The 12891-nt window shown below is 62.7% G+C and overlaps 4 protein-coding genes across 4 annotated transcripts; 1 reads left to right on the top strand and 3 right to left on the bottom strand.

Annotated features, from left to right (window-relative positions):
• Positions 1-651: 651 nt before the first annotated feature.
• Positions 652-3021, bottom strand: H696_02378 (hypothetical protein). The gene is made up of 2 exons (XM_009496278.1): positions 1660-3021; positions 652-1528 (listed from the first exon to the last, which is right to left on the bottom strand). Exons 1-2 carry the CDS (start codon positions 2804-2806, stop codon positions 681-683), a joined length of 1995 nt encoding a protein of 664 aa, XP_009494553.1. The 5' UTR covers positions 2807-3021; the 3' UTR covers positions 652-680.
• Positions 3022-3360: 339 nt separating this feature from the next.
• H696_02377 (hypothetical protein) lies at positions 3361-4297 on the bottom strand. The gene is made up of 3 exons (XM_009496277.1): positions 3979-4297; positions 3711-3843; positions 3361-3610 (listed from the first exon to the last, which is right to left on the bottom strand). Exons 1-3 carry the CDS (start codon positions 4138-4140, stop codon positions 3462-3464), a joined length of 444 nt encoding a protein of 147 aa, XP_009494552.1. The 5' UTR covers positions 4141-4297; the 3' UTR covers positions 3361-3461.
• A 463-nt stretch (positions 4298-4760) lies between these two features.
• H696_02376 (hypothetical protein) lies at positions 4761-5487 on the top strand. The gene is made up of 3 exons (XM_009496276.1): positions 4761-5014; positions 5113-5296; positions 5368-5487. The coding sequence occupies exons 1-3, from the start codon at positions 4829-4831 to the stop codon at positions 5451-5453; spliced, it is 456 nt and encodes a 151-aa protein (XP_009494551.1). The 5' UTR covers positions 4761-4828; the 3' UTR covers positions 5454-5487.
• Positions 5488-6181: 694 nt separating this feature from the next.
• H696_02375 (hypothetical protein) lies at positions 6182-11647 on the bottom strand (the record flags this gene model as incomplete). The annotated part of the gene is made up of 7 exons (XM_009496275.1): positions 11127-11647; positions 10474-10984; positions 10018-10349; positions 8949-9861; positions 7938-8801; positions 7720-7791; positions 6182-7566 (listed from the first exon to the last, which is right to left on the bottom strand). The coding sequence occupies exons 1-7, from the start codon at positions 11295-11297 to the stop codon at positions 6182-6184; spliced, it is 4248 nt and encodes a 1415-aa protein (XP_009494550.1). The 5' UTR covers positions 11298-11647.
• Positions 11648-12891: the final 1244 nt, after the last annotated feature.

Below are 12891 nucleotides of genomic sequence, written 5' to 3'. Positions count from 1 at the left end.
GTGGCCGCCGAGGCCGAGCGGCATAAACGCTCGACCGAGGACGGAGATACGCGGGTGGGCGGGCCCAGCCGCGGGGTTCTCAGTTCCAACCCCTGACCGAGCCCAAAGGTCAAAAAGGGGGACTCTCGTTGAGAGCCTCCTGAGAGCGAAAGCCTTAGCAGCTGTGTGTCGAAGAGTATACGGAAGTATAGCCGAAGCACCAGTTAGGCCGACGAACACCTGTTCTAAGGCTTCCTCTCGAACCCTTTTTAACATTCGAGTTCCTTTCTATTTTCGCTTGCCACTAACTCGTCTCAAGCCGAGTTACTGACTCATCTGGTAACAGACGACCGTGAACCGCTGGTTGGTATGTCCCCTCCTTCATGCCAAGAGGTTACTAACCAGGTGGCAGATCACACTGGTGCCCTTCGTCAAGCCTCACTCACTTGACTTAGGCTTAACCCGTGTGAACCCTGCTACAGCAATCTGGTCGAGCCTTGTGGCCCTTGATCGAAAGAGGGGCGGGACGCCGAAGAGGGGGGCACACGTCGGGGGAATGGTGAAAGAAGGATCCCCCCCACATCACGGCTCGAACGGTGGTGCTTTTATTTATTTCTTTCCTCGGCTCCCTCCCTGGTACATTGCCAAGGCCGACGCGCGGGAGAGGGAGAGAGAGGGAGAGAGAGAGAGAGAGGGGCCCCTCACAATTGGTTGATCGTCAATCCCAGGCCGATCCCACGGGGGAATTGCTCGGCCCCATCACTCGAGGAGAGGACCTGCCCGCACCAGCCGGCCGACAAACCAACATGCGCCACCGATTGGAAGGGCAGCACCCAGGTCAGACGCGATGCAAAGCGCCCATGCAGGTCCACCTGGCCGGAGAGGGTGGTCGATCGGGTGGCCTGCCAGCGCCCGGCGACGGCAAACTGCAGGCCGCCCTCCCGGCGGGTTTCGGCCACCCAATGGTCGAAGGAGTCCACCAGCGTGGAGGAGCCGCTTGCACGGAAGACCCCTTCGGAAGCCCCTGGCGACCGGGGATGCCGATGCCGGCCGAGTGCCGCGAGCGCGGCATTGTCCCCACCCGCATGGGCCGAGTCCGACGAGGAAACGGAGGCCGGGATCTCGGCCCCAGCGAAGCGAAGCATTCCTCCAAAGGACAGCAGCCGGCCGCGACCGGTCTGCATTTCCTGGAACAGGGTGACCTCCAGAGCCGGCTCCATGGGAGCCAGGCGGGCCGAGAGCTCATAAATGAGTGGCGGCTCGGAGGCTGGCGTTTCACCAGATGGCATGCCCCGCCGGGACCGGGCGGCCACCGGCACGGGCGGGGTCGACGCCCGCAGGTACCGGAACCCCAGGGAAAAGGGAATCCCCTCACTGCTGGCGCCCGAAGAGAAGCTCCGGTTCACTCGAGCCGCTACACTAAAGATGTCGCCCACATGCCCGCACAAGTCCATGGTGCCATTCTTCCGGAGAAGGTCAACCGCGAGGCTGGTCGAAATGTTTGGCAGCAGACGCAGGCGAGTTGACAGCAGGGCCGAAGTCTCGGGCTCTGTCATCCAGGGCAATTATTTTCCAACATGGCACGGGGGGGGGGGAGGGGGAGGGGGGCCGACCGGAATGAGGACGCTGACATTGTGAGCGAGGGACGGGAAGAGAAAAAAAAAGGGCAACAGAGCGTACCAGGCCCGGGGATCGCCTTGCAGAAGAGCCTCACTGTCACCGGGTCCTCTTCGGCTCCATAGCCATGCACCATGCGAAAGGCGATGCTGCCGGTGGGCCGGCCCGGAGCCAAACCGGTGGTCATGGCTCCGGGGCTGATGTTGACCGATGCCGCACCAAAGAGCGGACCTTGAACATACGTCAAGCCAGCTTCCACCGGTCGAGCGACAAAGGAGGTCCCTGGGGGAGGGAGCTCACGCACACGAGACCCCTCCTTGCTGCCCTCCGGCTCGGGGAGCATGGCCGTGGTGGTCACCGTGTGGATGACGGGGACACTGGTGTTCGCAATGCCGGTGCCGGCTACCACCTGCCCCGGGACCATGTACACATTGGCCGTGGCCACCGGGTTGGGCTTGGATGTCATGTATGCCCAAACTCGGGAAGATAGACGGCCACACCCGCGGCCAATCGCCGCAAATGCCGCTTGCGGCTGGAAGTACGACAGCCCGGGGACCGGGAGTTCGAAATCCGTGTAGGCACGATGTCCAGGGGCCGGATGCAGGGCAAAGCCAACGGTCAAATGCCCGGGGTTCAGCAAGCCCCCCCGCGTGTTTAGCAGGCTACGCGCTTGGTATCCGAAGCAGTCCACCGCCTCGCCACTTTGGAGGACATCAACCGAAAAGGGATCCCGCGGAAGGTGGATGCAAGCGGGGGCATCGGTTGCCAGGCGGTGCGGTGCCACTGGGACCGGCAGCGAAGAGTCCTGACTCCGTTGGAACGCCTCAGATCCCGAAGACAGCAGTGAGCCGGTCCAATTTAGCTCGGTCGGCCAGGCGCCCCCGGTAGCCGGGCGGGGGAACTCCACCAGGCGCACCGAGTGGGCCATGTGTGCGCGCAGTGAATGAGCTGGGTAGCTGGGCCGGAAGGTTTTTTGCTGCAGGTGGCTCTGCCACTGGCGGTAGGCCAGCACCTGCAGGGGAAGCGAGGTGGCCCCAAAGCGCGGGGGCTCCGGCGCTGGGGGGGGCTCCAGCTCGAGCAGGAACTCCTCCAGAGGGATGTACTCAGGGCTGTTGACATCGGGAGGGGTGGGAAGGGTGGCCGTGGCGGTAACCGGCCGCGGGGGCAGCGGCGGCGGCGTGGCCAGCGGTGGTATGGCGGACCTTGACATGTGTCACGGATTGGCTATTCCGGAGGATGGAGATACGTCGAGAGAGGCGGAGAGAGAGGATGCGCGCGCTATGGGGAGATGACGGCAGGTAGACGAAGAAGGGGAGGAAGAGGGAAAGGAGGAGAGAGAGAGAGAGGAGCGAAGAACAGGAAATCGTGGGAGAGCCAATTTCAGGGGTCGATTTGAAGTGGGCAAAGGACAATTTGCGAGAAACATGCGCTTCCCCATGTGCTTGTCTGCAGGGCCCCTCGGTGCCGCCTCGCCCACACCCCGTGCAACAAGGAGCCTGGCAGAAACGTGTGCCGGGAGTGGGTGGCACTTGCCAACGCTTTCCGAGTCGTGTTCGACACCCAATCCCTGGGATGCGATCGGCTGGCCACTTTTCGGTCGGTGGTGGCGTCGCTCCCGGGCCAATCGCCGACACCGAAGCCGCTCGCATGCATGAGTCTACATTCAACACACGTGCATGAGGCCGCAGCCAGACAACAGCAATAGCTCTCTGGACACCAAGCGCGTGCATACACACACACGCACACACACACACACACACATCAGGGCATATTTATGAAGTCTATTTGTGGGGGGAGCGCACAGATAGGCGCACATGCGTCTGCACACGCGCGCCTCTTGTGCACTCGTGTGGGGGTGATATCCCTCAGAAGAGACTGATGATATCAGACCAGTGGGGACTGGTGTATGTGAGGGCCTCCTCCGGACTGGCGAAGTCACCATTCTCCACGAACTGCTGGGCCACAGAGTCCCGGAACTCGGTCCACATTTGTTGGGACCGAAGCGTGAGCTTCTCTGCATGGGCGACGAAGGGCAGATTAGCATTTGCCCACAAGGAAGGATGCATACAAGAGATCGATGGGGAGGACGCCACGAGAGGAGCCTGGAAACGCACGGACTTCACTGAGATCATTCTGTCGGATGGAGGCACTGAGACTCTCGGCCATGCGCTTCCGATGGTGCAGTACGGCCTCCTGGTCATATGGATATGGCCACGGGTCGTGGAAGCCGCCATCCGTCGGCCGGTTCTAAAGCGGAGAGGAAAAAGCACAAGAAGGGGGGAGGGGGGGGGGGAGGAGGGGAAACAATCAAACGGGGAACACTGGTCAGTGTGTAGGCCATGGCTTTCGGGCGCCAGAGGCGGAGAAGGGAAGCCGACGCACAAAAAGATAGTAGTCCAGGTAAGACCCTCCCAGGTACCGAGAGATGGGGTATTTGAAGGGGACACCAATGTTCATGATTGCAACCAGACCACAAAGCATAGTGACCGGATGCCAGAGCCGCATGTGGCGGACTTTCCGCGAAAACATAGCCCGGACACCCATGTTTGAAATAAAAGAGGGAAGGAAAGAAAAGGAGCGTGGCGAGCACGGAGAGGCAGCAGGCAATTGTGGGTGGGGGTTTGTGGATGCGGTGAGGAGTGGATGTAGTGGACAATGCGTAGGCGGGTAGGCGGGCAGGCGGGCAGGCGGGTAGGGGGCGGGTGCCTTGTTCGTGCCGCGAATGCAGATGCTTTGGCGGCCCTTTTTCGCCTCCCCCGGACGCGAGTCGATGTCGCCCCCTCGCGCCAGGAAAGGCCTGAGCCAGCACCCAAGAGGCGGCCAGATGGGTACGTTCAGTCGGGAGATGCTTTGCGCATTCCGCGGATCACATGATACACATACACATCGCCGCCAGATCGATCGGAGACGCGGGGACTTGTAACCGCGATCCTCCCGGCTTGCATTTAGCGTGGACAAATGAACTTGGCCGTTCTGTCCCCAGGGCGAGAACGGCACCATCCTTCTCTCTTGTTCCCCCTCCCCCCCGCCTCGGGAGAGGCTGGGATCGGGCAGGTGCCCCGAGAAGACGGAGGGCATCTACCCTGCTCTGGTTCTTGGGGCGGCCTCACAAGAGGGGCTTGTTTTCTTCACCGCGAATACAGCTAGACTCCTTCCCCCCCCCCCCGCCCCTCTCCCTGACCCTCCCTCCTCTTTGGCCTCCCTTCACCTGTTCCTTAAGCCAAATAGCGTCATGCCCCGAAGCGGCGCCTCACCCTCCACCCGAAATGGCGTCGATGACTCCATCGAGTATGAGTACTACGAAACAGTTGAAGTCATCTCGTCGGAGCCGCTTCCCGAGTCGCAAGTTTTTATGTGCGACTTTGGTGGCCAGTCCCCATCATTTCTCCTGTCGCCGCACACGGTGGTCTCTGTGTCGGTGCGTTGTGCTCTCTGCATTTTCCCCCCTTTCCCAGCCGCATGCCCTGCTGCAGGGCATCTGTGATGCAGATGCCGGATTGCTGACGCCATTCGAAGGGCCTCGAAACGGGGGAGCCTCTTTTTCAATTCACCGAGATGTCAGCCCCTCCGTCGGCGTCTGACGCATCAGCTGCTGCTGCCGCCACCTCGGCTGACCTGGCTCCACACGTCCAGGGGCCCTCGCAGCTGTTTCAGGGCTCCTTCGTCCATTCACTCGGAACAGACATGATCTTCGAGCGCGGTGCGTGCTCCATCTTTCTGCACGGTGCCGCGCCCTTCGTGACATCTTTTCTGACATGCCCATCGCATTAGCGGCAGATGGAGCAGGAGAGCCGACTTACCTGGGGGCAACCACCAACCGTCTGCGGATGCATCAGATGTCGGTGACTCAGTCATAGCGCGTGGTCCCTCTCTCCCTCCCTCCCTCCCTCTTCGCCAGTGTGTCAGTCGAGTGTTCTTTGCCCTTTCTAATTCCAGAAAAAGCATATATATATATATATGTATCAGACCCACTGCCCCACCTGTCCTCCGCCCCCCCCCCTCACACACATATGCATACATCCGCCTGGGAGTATTTTTGGTACATCATCCAGTAAAAGGAAGACATGCAGCAAAAGGGGAGGCACTGTGAGGGTGGGGAAAACAAAGCAAAGCAAAGCAAAGCAACCGGCAAACGCCTTTCCTCAATCAGCAGAGTGGGGATTCTATTCCATGTGCAGATCCATTTTCGAGGAGGGAGGGGGAAAGGTACAAAGAGAAAGTCTAACAGAGAGCGGGAGAGCGAGAGGCAGAGACAGGGACAGAGACACAGCGGTGAGCGTGGAGGCAGGACCCGGGCAAAGTGCGATAAAAACTGAAGACGGGACTCCACATGCACATACGCGTGTCAGGGAGGAGGGAGGGGGGGGGAGGAAAGGGGGGAAGGGAAGGGAGAAAGAGGCGAAGACAGTGAAGGAGAGAAGCAGAGGGAGGGAGTGAACACAAGGGCAGCGCCTGGCTGTCGGGCGCCAGGAGTGGAAGATGGGGAAGGATGGAGGCAGAGGGCCGGGAAGGTGGCTCCAGTTGAGGCTGACAATGGTGCTGGCCTAATGCAGTGAACTGCCTGGCACGGCCGAATACCACGCCTCTAGGAGGTGGCCGCCGGCTCGGCAAAGTCCCCGGGAGTCTCCATCATGTCGACACTATCAAGGCCGGTCCCGACGACCGCGTGATGATGAAAGCCCGGGCTCAGGGAAGATAGATGGGCGGCACCCGTGCCAGTGCCAGTCGAGAAGGCAAACATCCCCAAATGCGAGGGCGTTCCTGGTGGATGGACCCCATTGGCGCCTGTGCCACTTGAAAGCATCAAGCCAGGACTGTTGGCACCCACACTTAGGGCCATAGCGACGCCACCGAAGCCGGACATCGGCGACCCGACGATCCCGGGGCTGGACAGTCCACCGCCGGGTTGTGAGTAGTTCAGGAAGAACTGCGCGTCCATCGGCGAAGCAGGCAAAGCGGCGGCCGTGTCGGAATTCAAGTTGCCGGTACCGCTACCCATGCCACTGCCAGCCAGCAGGGATGGAGTAGACAGGCCGGAATGCCCACCCCCGCCGACACCGCCGGTTCCCGGGAGGTGCAGGTGGTGCAGGTGCTGATGGTGCAGGATGCCGGACGACCCCCCGCCACCGAGGTTGGCACTGTTGGGAATGAGCAGGGTCGACCGCGCACCGGGACCGCCCATCGGCGACATGGGTGGCAGCAAATCCGCCATGAGGGAAAAGTCGCTCGGAGTTTGGCTCAGGAAGGAGGGGGTGCCGATGCCTGAGGCCAATGAAGGAGATGTCCCGTTGGCTAGGCCACCACCGGGAGCCAGGCCGCCGCTCGGCTGCAGGAGCATGAAGTTCCCCAGCGACTTGGAGCTGGCCGGGAGATTGATGGACAACTGGGGCCACGCAGCCGAGCGGTTGGGCTTCTTGGATCCGGCGGTCCCTGGGGCGGATTTGGAGGAGGCGGCGGCGGCGGCGGCGGCGGCAGCGGTGGTTGCCGTATCTGAGGCCGGTGCCTTTTCCTCGGCACTGGCTTCGGTCCCGCTTCCGGTCCCAGCCTCATCAAGCAACATGTCATCCGATTGGCTGGAGGAGGAGGAGGGCCGCGTGGGAGACAGGAGGAGGTCCGCCGACGAATCGGCCATCTCATCAGCCTTTGAAGGAGTACCAGCACTTGGAGCGGTTGCCTTGCGCTTGGAGGTCGCTGCTGGGGCCGCTCTCTGCTCGGTAGTGCCATTGCCCTTGGTGATGGGGGTGCTTTGAGGAGACCCCTTGGCGGGAGGGGAAGCCGGCTCGGACATCGGCGAGGAACCCGAGGACCGAGCAGCTGACTTGGCAGGAGCCTTGCGCTTGGAAGATAGACCGCCACTTGGAGAGGCGACTGGTCCGGTTCCGGGGGAGCTTTTATCCGAAGGGGGGAGCGAGGCTGACGAAGGGCCGGTTGTCGAGTCGCCCATCGCAGATGAATCATTTGGCGGCATGGCTGAAAAGAGGAAGGGCAACATTGTCAGTGGTCTGAAGGGAGGGGAGGGAAGACCGGCGGCGATGGGATGGGCAGAGGCGCGTGAGAAGGTGGTGCGTCTGATGAAGAATGGCCCGAGGGAGGGGAGGGGGGGGGGGAGGGGGGGGGACGTACGCTGGCTCACGGAGCCCGAACGGGAGCGGAAGGAGGAGCCACCGTCTGGGCCGCCATCCGGGCCACCCTCACCTGAGAGAGAGAGAGAGAGGGACAAGGAGAGAAACGTCGAGGGCGGGGGGACAGGGCATCAGCAGGTGGGTATGTGCAAGGGAGGAGGCAAGCAAGAGGCCGAGAGAGCGAGGGGGAGAGGGAGGGACAGAGAGAAGCACGCGTACCAGCAGGAAGGAGCTCATGCTGTCCAGGGACAGTGGCTGACGTCAGGCCATCCATCAGGAGAGATGATGCTTCAAAGGCCGGGGAATGTGAAAGGAACTGCGCATGATGCAAGGGCTGCTGCTGCTGCTGCTGCTGCTGCTGCTGCGGATGCAGCAACATTGGCTGCTGCATTTGGTGGTGATGAGGCGCTTGCTGCTGCGGCTGTGACTGCGGCTGCGCGTGGAAATGATGCGGATGCGGCTGCTGAGAGGGGTGCATGCCTCCGCTCGAGGGGAAGTGCCGTGGCGAGTGGCTGGCCGAGTGCGATTGCCCGGCCGGGACGTGGCGCGGGCCTGCCCCAGGAGGAGCAGCGCCAGCCAAGTCAAAGGGGACCGACGCATGGTAGCCTGGGACACTGGAGTCACCCTCGACCGAGGGCTGGTCGGGAAAGCCGGCATAGCCGACGCCACCGGTCGAGGAATAATGCTGCCCTGAATGCTGCTGCGCCGCATACTGCGAATCAATCGGATCGGAGTGACTCAGTTCCGAGAAGGATCCCGTCTGGAGGAAGCCATTGCTCCCGGCGCGCGGTTGGGTTTGGAAATCGGCCCCCGGGAAGTAGGAGCGGCCGGCGGCGTGGCGAGCGGAGGCCGGATCCAGCAACCGGCCGTTGGAGGAGGAAGAGCCACCCGCCAAGAAGCCACCCTGATCAAAGTGCCCCTCGGGGTTCATGGGGCCCAAAGGGGCACCCCCACCCGAAGAAGAAGGTAGGTATGAAGTGGAGTAACGCCGGTGAAGATTCGGCCGAGAAGAAGTGGGGAAGGCACTGCTCGGATCGGTTGGGACCGTTGTTTGGTTGCCAGGAGCTCCGGGGAAGGTCCGCTCTGAAAGTGTAAACGTAGCCCCCGGGAGGGGAGGATGAGTGGACAGAAGGCGGTTAGGAGAGACAGAAAGGGGAACAGGGAAAACCGCCGCACACACGCCACACCGGATGCATTCGCCCCGCTGAAAGGAAGCCCAAGGGAACGTACTGGGGTCATTCAGCTGACGGGTGAAGACCGCCCCGGGGCCCGAGCCCGGGTGGCCACCCTCCAAGTCGCCATACTCCCCTTCGAAGGGGGGATGCGACGATGGCATTGTCGGGACCTGCGACTGGTGGTATGGGTGATGGCCGCCAGCCATCGAGTCGAAGGAGGTCACTGTCGGAGCCGATCCCCCGCCCGGGAAGCCATCATATCCCGGGCCAGCGCCAGATCCGGCGAAAGCCAGGGAGGTGGTCGAAGAGGAGGAGGAGTTCGACAAGGACGACGCCGAGGAGGTCATATGCCCGGCTCCCGGAGCCGGTGAGGGGGAAGAAGATTGGCCAAAGGCTCCAATGGGGCCGCCATAAGAGCCACCGCCCGGGGGGGCCTGCAATGGGCTTCCCTCGGCCGGCGAATGCCGCGCCAAGTGGCTTTGCGACTGTCGAGTAGCGAAGTACCCGCTGCCGCCAGCCCCAGGGCCGCCGCCAAAAGCATCAAGCTGGTCCAGAGACTGGCTTTGGCCCGGGCCAGATGCCGCCGAGGAGGGCAAGGGCTTGGAAGAGGGCAGCACCCCGCCGGGATGGGGGAGAATGCCGCTGATGGCGACTGGGCCGCCCTCAAGCCCGGTATGTGAATCCCCACTGGCGCCATTTGACTCGTCCAGCACGGAGAAGAGACTGAAGAGAAGCGAAATGTCCGGCGAGGAGGAGTGGGCCTTGCTTTGAACAGGTCCTGACGGCGGGGCCAAAAGCGACCCATGATGCCCCGTCGTGGTTGGGGCCTTGGGCGCCATGCCACTGAAGGAGGGGCCGGTATTGGTGTACGAGGGGAAGGCACCTGAAGTTTGGCCCACACGTTGCTGCTGCTGCTGCTGCATCGCCTGCTGCCGGGCATCCTCAAGCCCAATGGCAGAGAGATTGTTCTGTTGGGAAGAATGCATAGAGAGAGAGAGAGAGGGAGAGGGAGAGGGAGGGGCAAAATGGTCAGAGGCTTGATGCAACCCATTCATGGGAGGTGGTGTGTCCTTCTTCTTTTCTCTTTTTTTTTCCCCCCCGCTCTTCTTCGTGGCTGTGCGCACCTCGGATTGGGCCTTACGCTGATTGCGCAGGGCATTCGACCCGAGACCCGAAGCAAAGGGGCTCTGTGACCGGCGGGGGTGGGGCTGGGGCCCGGTGCCCGGCCCAGTGCCACGGCCCATGTGCAGTGAGGCATAGGTGGGTGGGGTGCGGAAGGTTGTTGCGGCCCCGCCAGCACCGGGCTTGTGCATGAGCGGCGAGGCGCCGGCCCCGCCGACCGGCAGCTGAGAATGGCCAGGCGGGGGGGTAACCACATCGGTAGAGTGCAGAGGGGTCGAGAAGAAGGATGGTGGCTGTTGGCCGAGCCCCGACGCTTGGCCAGTGTTGCTGGGGACTGGGTGGGATGGGGGGAAGGGGGGGGGGGGGGGGGAAAGCAAGCCATTAGACAGCCTGGGAAGATAAAAAGGAAAAAGCAAGTCCAGGAGGAGACTGGTCATCCTGCGGGAAAGCGGCCGCACCATTGATGGATGACAGGGCCGAGGTGGAGAAAGCACGCTCCCGGACCAGCGTGTCGGGGATGTGGAAGCCGCTGGCGTCCAGTTGCCCAGCAGGCGGGAGGGGCCCGGTTGCCGGGGAAGAACCCTCCTGAGCCAATCCACCGGCGGACATCAATTGTGAGGAAGGGCCGGGACCGCCCGCGGTGTCTTGGAAGTAATAGGCAACTCCCTGCTCGGCAGCAGAGCCCATTTCATGGCCGCCAGGCCCTCCCGGACCGCTGGAGTGATGCATGTCCGCCGGGCGGAACGGATGGTGATGGTGCGAGGGGTATTGCTGATGGAATTGCGAGTAGTGGTGTTGCGACGGCTGTTGCTGCTGCTGCTGCTGCGACGGCTGGTAATGGAGCGGGGGCTGCTGCTGCTGCTGCTGCGGATGGTGGTGGTGGTGGTGGTGCATGCCTGACCGGCTGCCCTGGTGATAGGAGGCACCGCCAGTGGTCAAGTAGTCCATGTCACCTCCATGGTGGACCTCCTGGGATGGGAAAGGATGGAGGGTGGTGTTAGGAGGGGAAGGGGAAAACACCGGGGGGGGGGGGGAAGGAAGAGCGAGGGCAAGAGCGAGGGCAAGAGCCCCGGAGGAGGCAGACAAGGGGAGGGCCGCCAGGAGGACGCACAGGCATCATGTCCGATGCGTGATATTGCAAGGCGCCAGGGCCGGCGGGGGGCTGAAATGTGCCAGGCATGCTGGACGAGGCCGGCACTGGCGGACTGTGAGCATGCTGCGGATGCTGCGGCGGGAAGCCAGCCGGCCCGGGGTAGCCGGGCTGTGACGTTGCTTGGGGCATATTTCAAGTCAAGTCGAGGGGACGTCTAGAGAGGAGGGAAACGAGTGTGGTGTTTCTCGTTTGTTCGCGCTCTCTCTCTCTCTCTCTTTTGCTTGCTCTCGCTCTGTCTGTCGCTCTCTTTGGGGGCGCTTCACAAAGGAAGCCAAGGGGAGCTGGTGCTGCGTTTGTAAATCTATGTGAATGAGTAGGCAGGCGCGCGTGTGCGCGTGTGTATCTAGGTATGCAGGGGCCGTTCGACAGATGCTACTGACGGGAGGCGGCGCTCGCGATATGCCTGTTGGTCAGGATGGCGACCATTCACGGGCCGTCGGGAGCGAGATCTGCCGGCTAGTGTAGGGGGGAGGGGAGCGGGGGGGGGGCGGGCAGACGTGGGGAGGGGGGAGGGGAGGCGGCAGAAGAGGGAAGGCGAGAAGCACGCGGAGGGACGGGAGCAGGGACAGAGGATTGGCGGTGGCGGGAACCGCCGGGGGGGGTAAGGACAGGGGGTGAGGGCAAAAAAATATTGACAATTGCGGGGATGATCGAGCAATTCTTCCCCCCCTTTCTCGCTGTGTTTCTCCCCCCCCACTCTCGCGCTCTCTCTCTCTCTCTCTCTCTCTCTCTCGGCCCTCCTGGTCCGGAGAAAGTGGGCCCCCTGCAACGGGGCGGAGGGAGGGATGAGGACACACAATCGCCCATCTGCACCTGGGCTGGGGACCGTCCCTCTCAGTACGCCCAGCTGCCCCCCCCCCACCAACCCACCCACCCCCGTGGCAAGGGGAGGCAAGCAGGGCCGAGTGTTCGGGCGAGGGCGCTGGATCCTACCAGCACGACACAAAAATGTCCCCCGGTCCTGGGTGCCAGGCAAGGGGGAAAAAACAACAACAACAACAACAACAACAGCAGCAGCAGCAGCAGCAGCCCGAGGGGGACAGATGGAACTTCAGTCGCGGCATTTGCAGGTCCGCCGGCAGGACAATCCCGTGGCGGGCAGAAGCAAAGAGACCGAGGGAGAGGAAGGCAGAGAGAGGGGCAAGGGGGGGGGGGGGGCGAGAGAAAAAGGTGCGACCGGAGACTCGCCCGGTCCGACCAACGGAGGGACAGCCGAAGAGGAACAAGAATAACATTTCTGGCGCCCGCACCAACAAAGGCACGTAACAACCGAGGTCCATCACTTCGGAATAACGAACCATCTCAAGGGGGGGGGGGGGGGGGGGGGAGCTAAGCCACCGGACAAGAGGCCCGCGAAGAAAAGAGCAGGAAAAGACCGCAAGGGGTGGTGGAAAACAGCGGCCAAGGGACCGGAGTTAGGGCACTTAGGAGCGGGGGAGAGAGAGGAAGGGAGGGAGAATTAGTGGATAAGACATAAGACGGGGAGCTGGCTGCGGCAGCATGCCAGCTCCTCGCCCGGCCGTCCCGAGATGCGGCGGCCAGCGCGGGCTGCTCAGGAATTTTCGCGGGAGCGCACCGCCTCGGCCTCCGTGACACTGGCCGCAGGGTGGCTGCCTGCATTCCCCACCCCGGTTATTATTATTCCCGATGGTGTGTGTTCTCGGGCTGCCGGCCGGCGCTCGCCGCCTCCGGCTGGGTCTCCCCGTCTTCTGTGGGGGGGGGG

This window comes from Fonticula alba, assembly GCF_000388065.1.
Source record: "Fonticula alba strain ATCC 38817 unplaced genomic scaffold supercont2.3, whole genome shotgun sequence".
Taxonomy (NCBI): domain Eukaryota; order Rotosphaerida; family Fonticulaceae; genus Fonticula; species Fonticula alba.
This window is presented reverse-complemented; position numbering and strand designations above follow the sequence as displayed.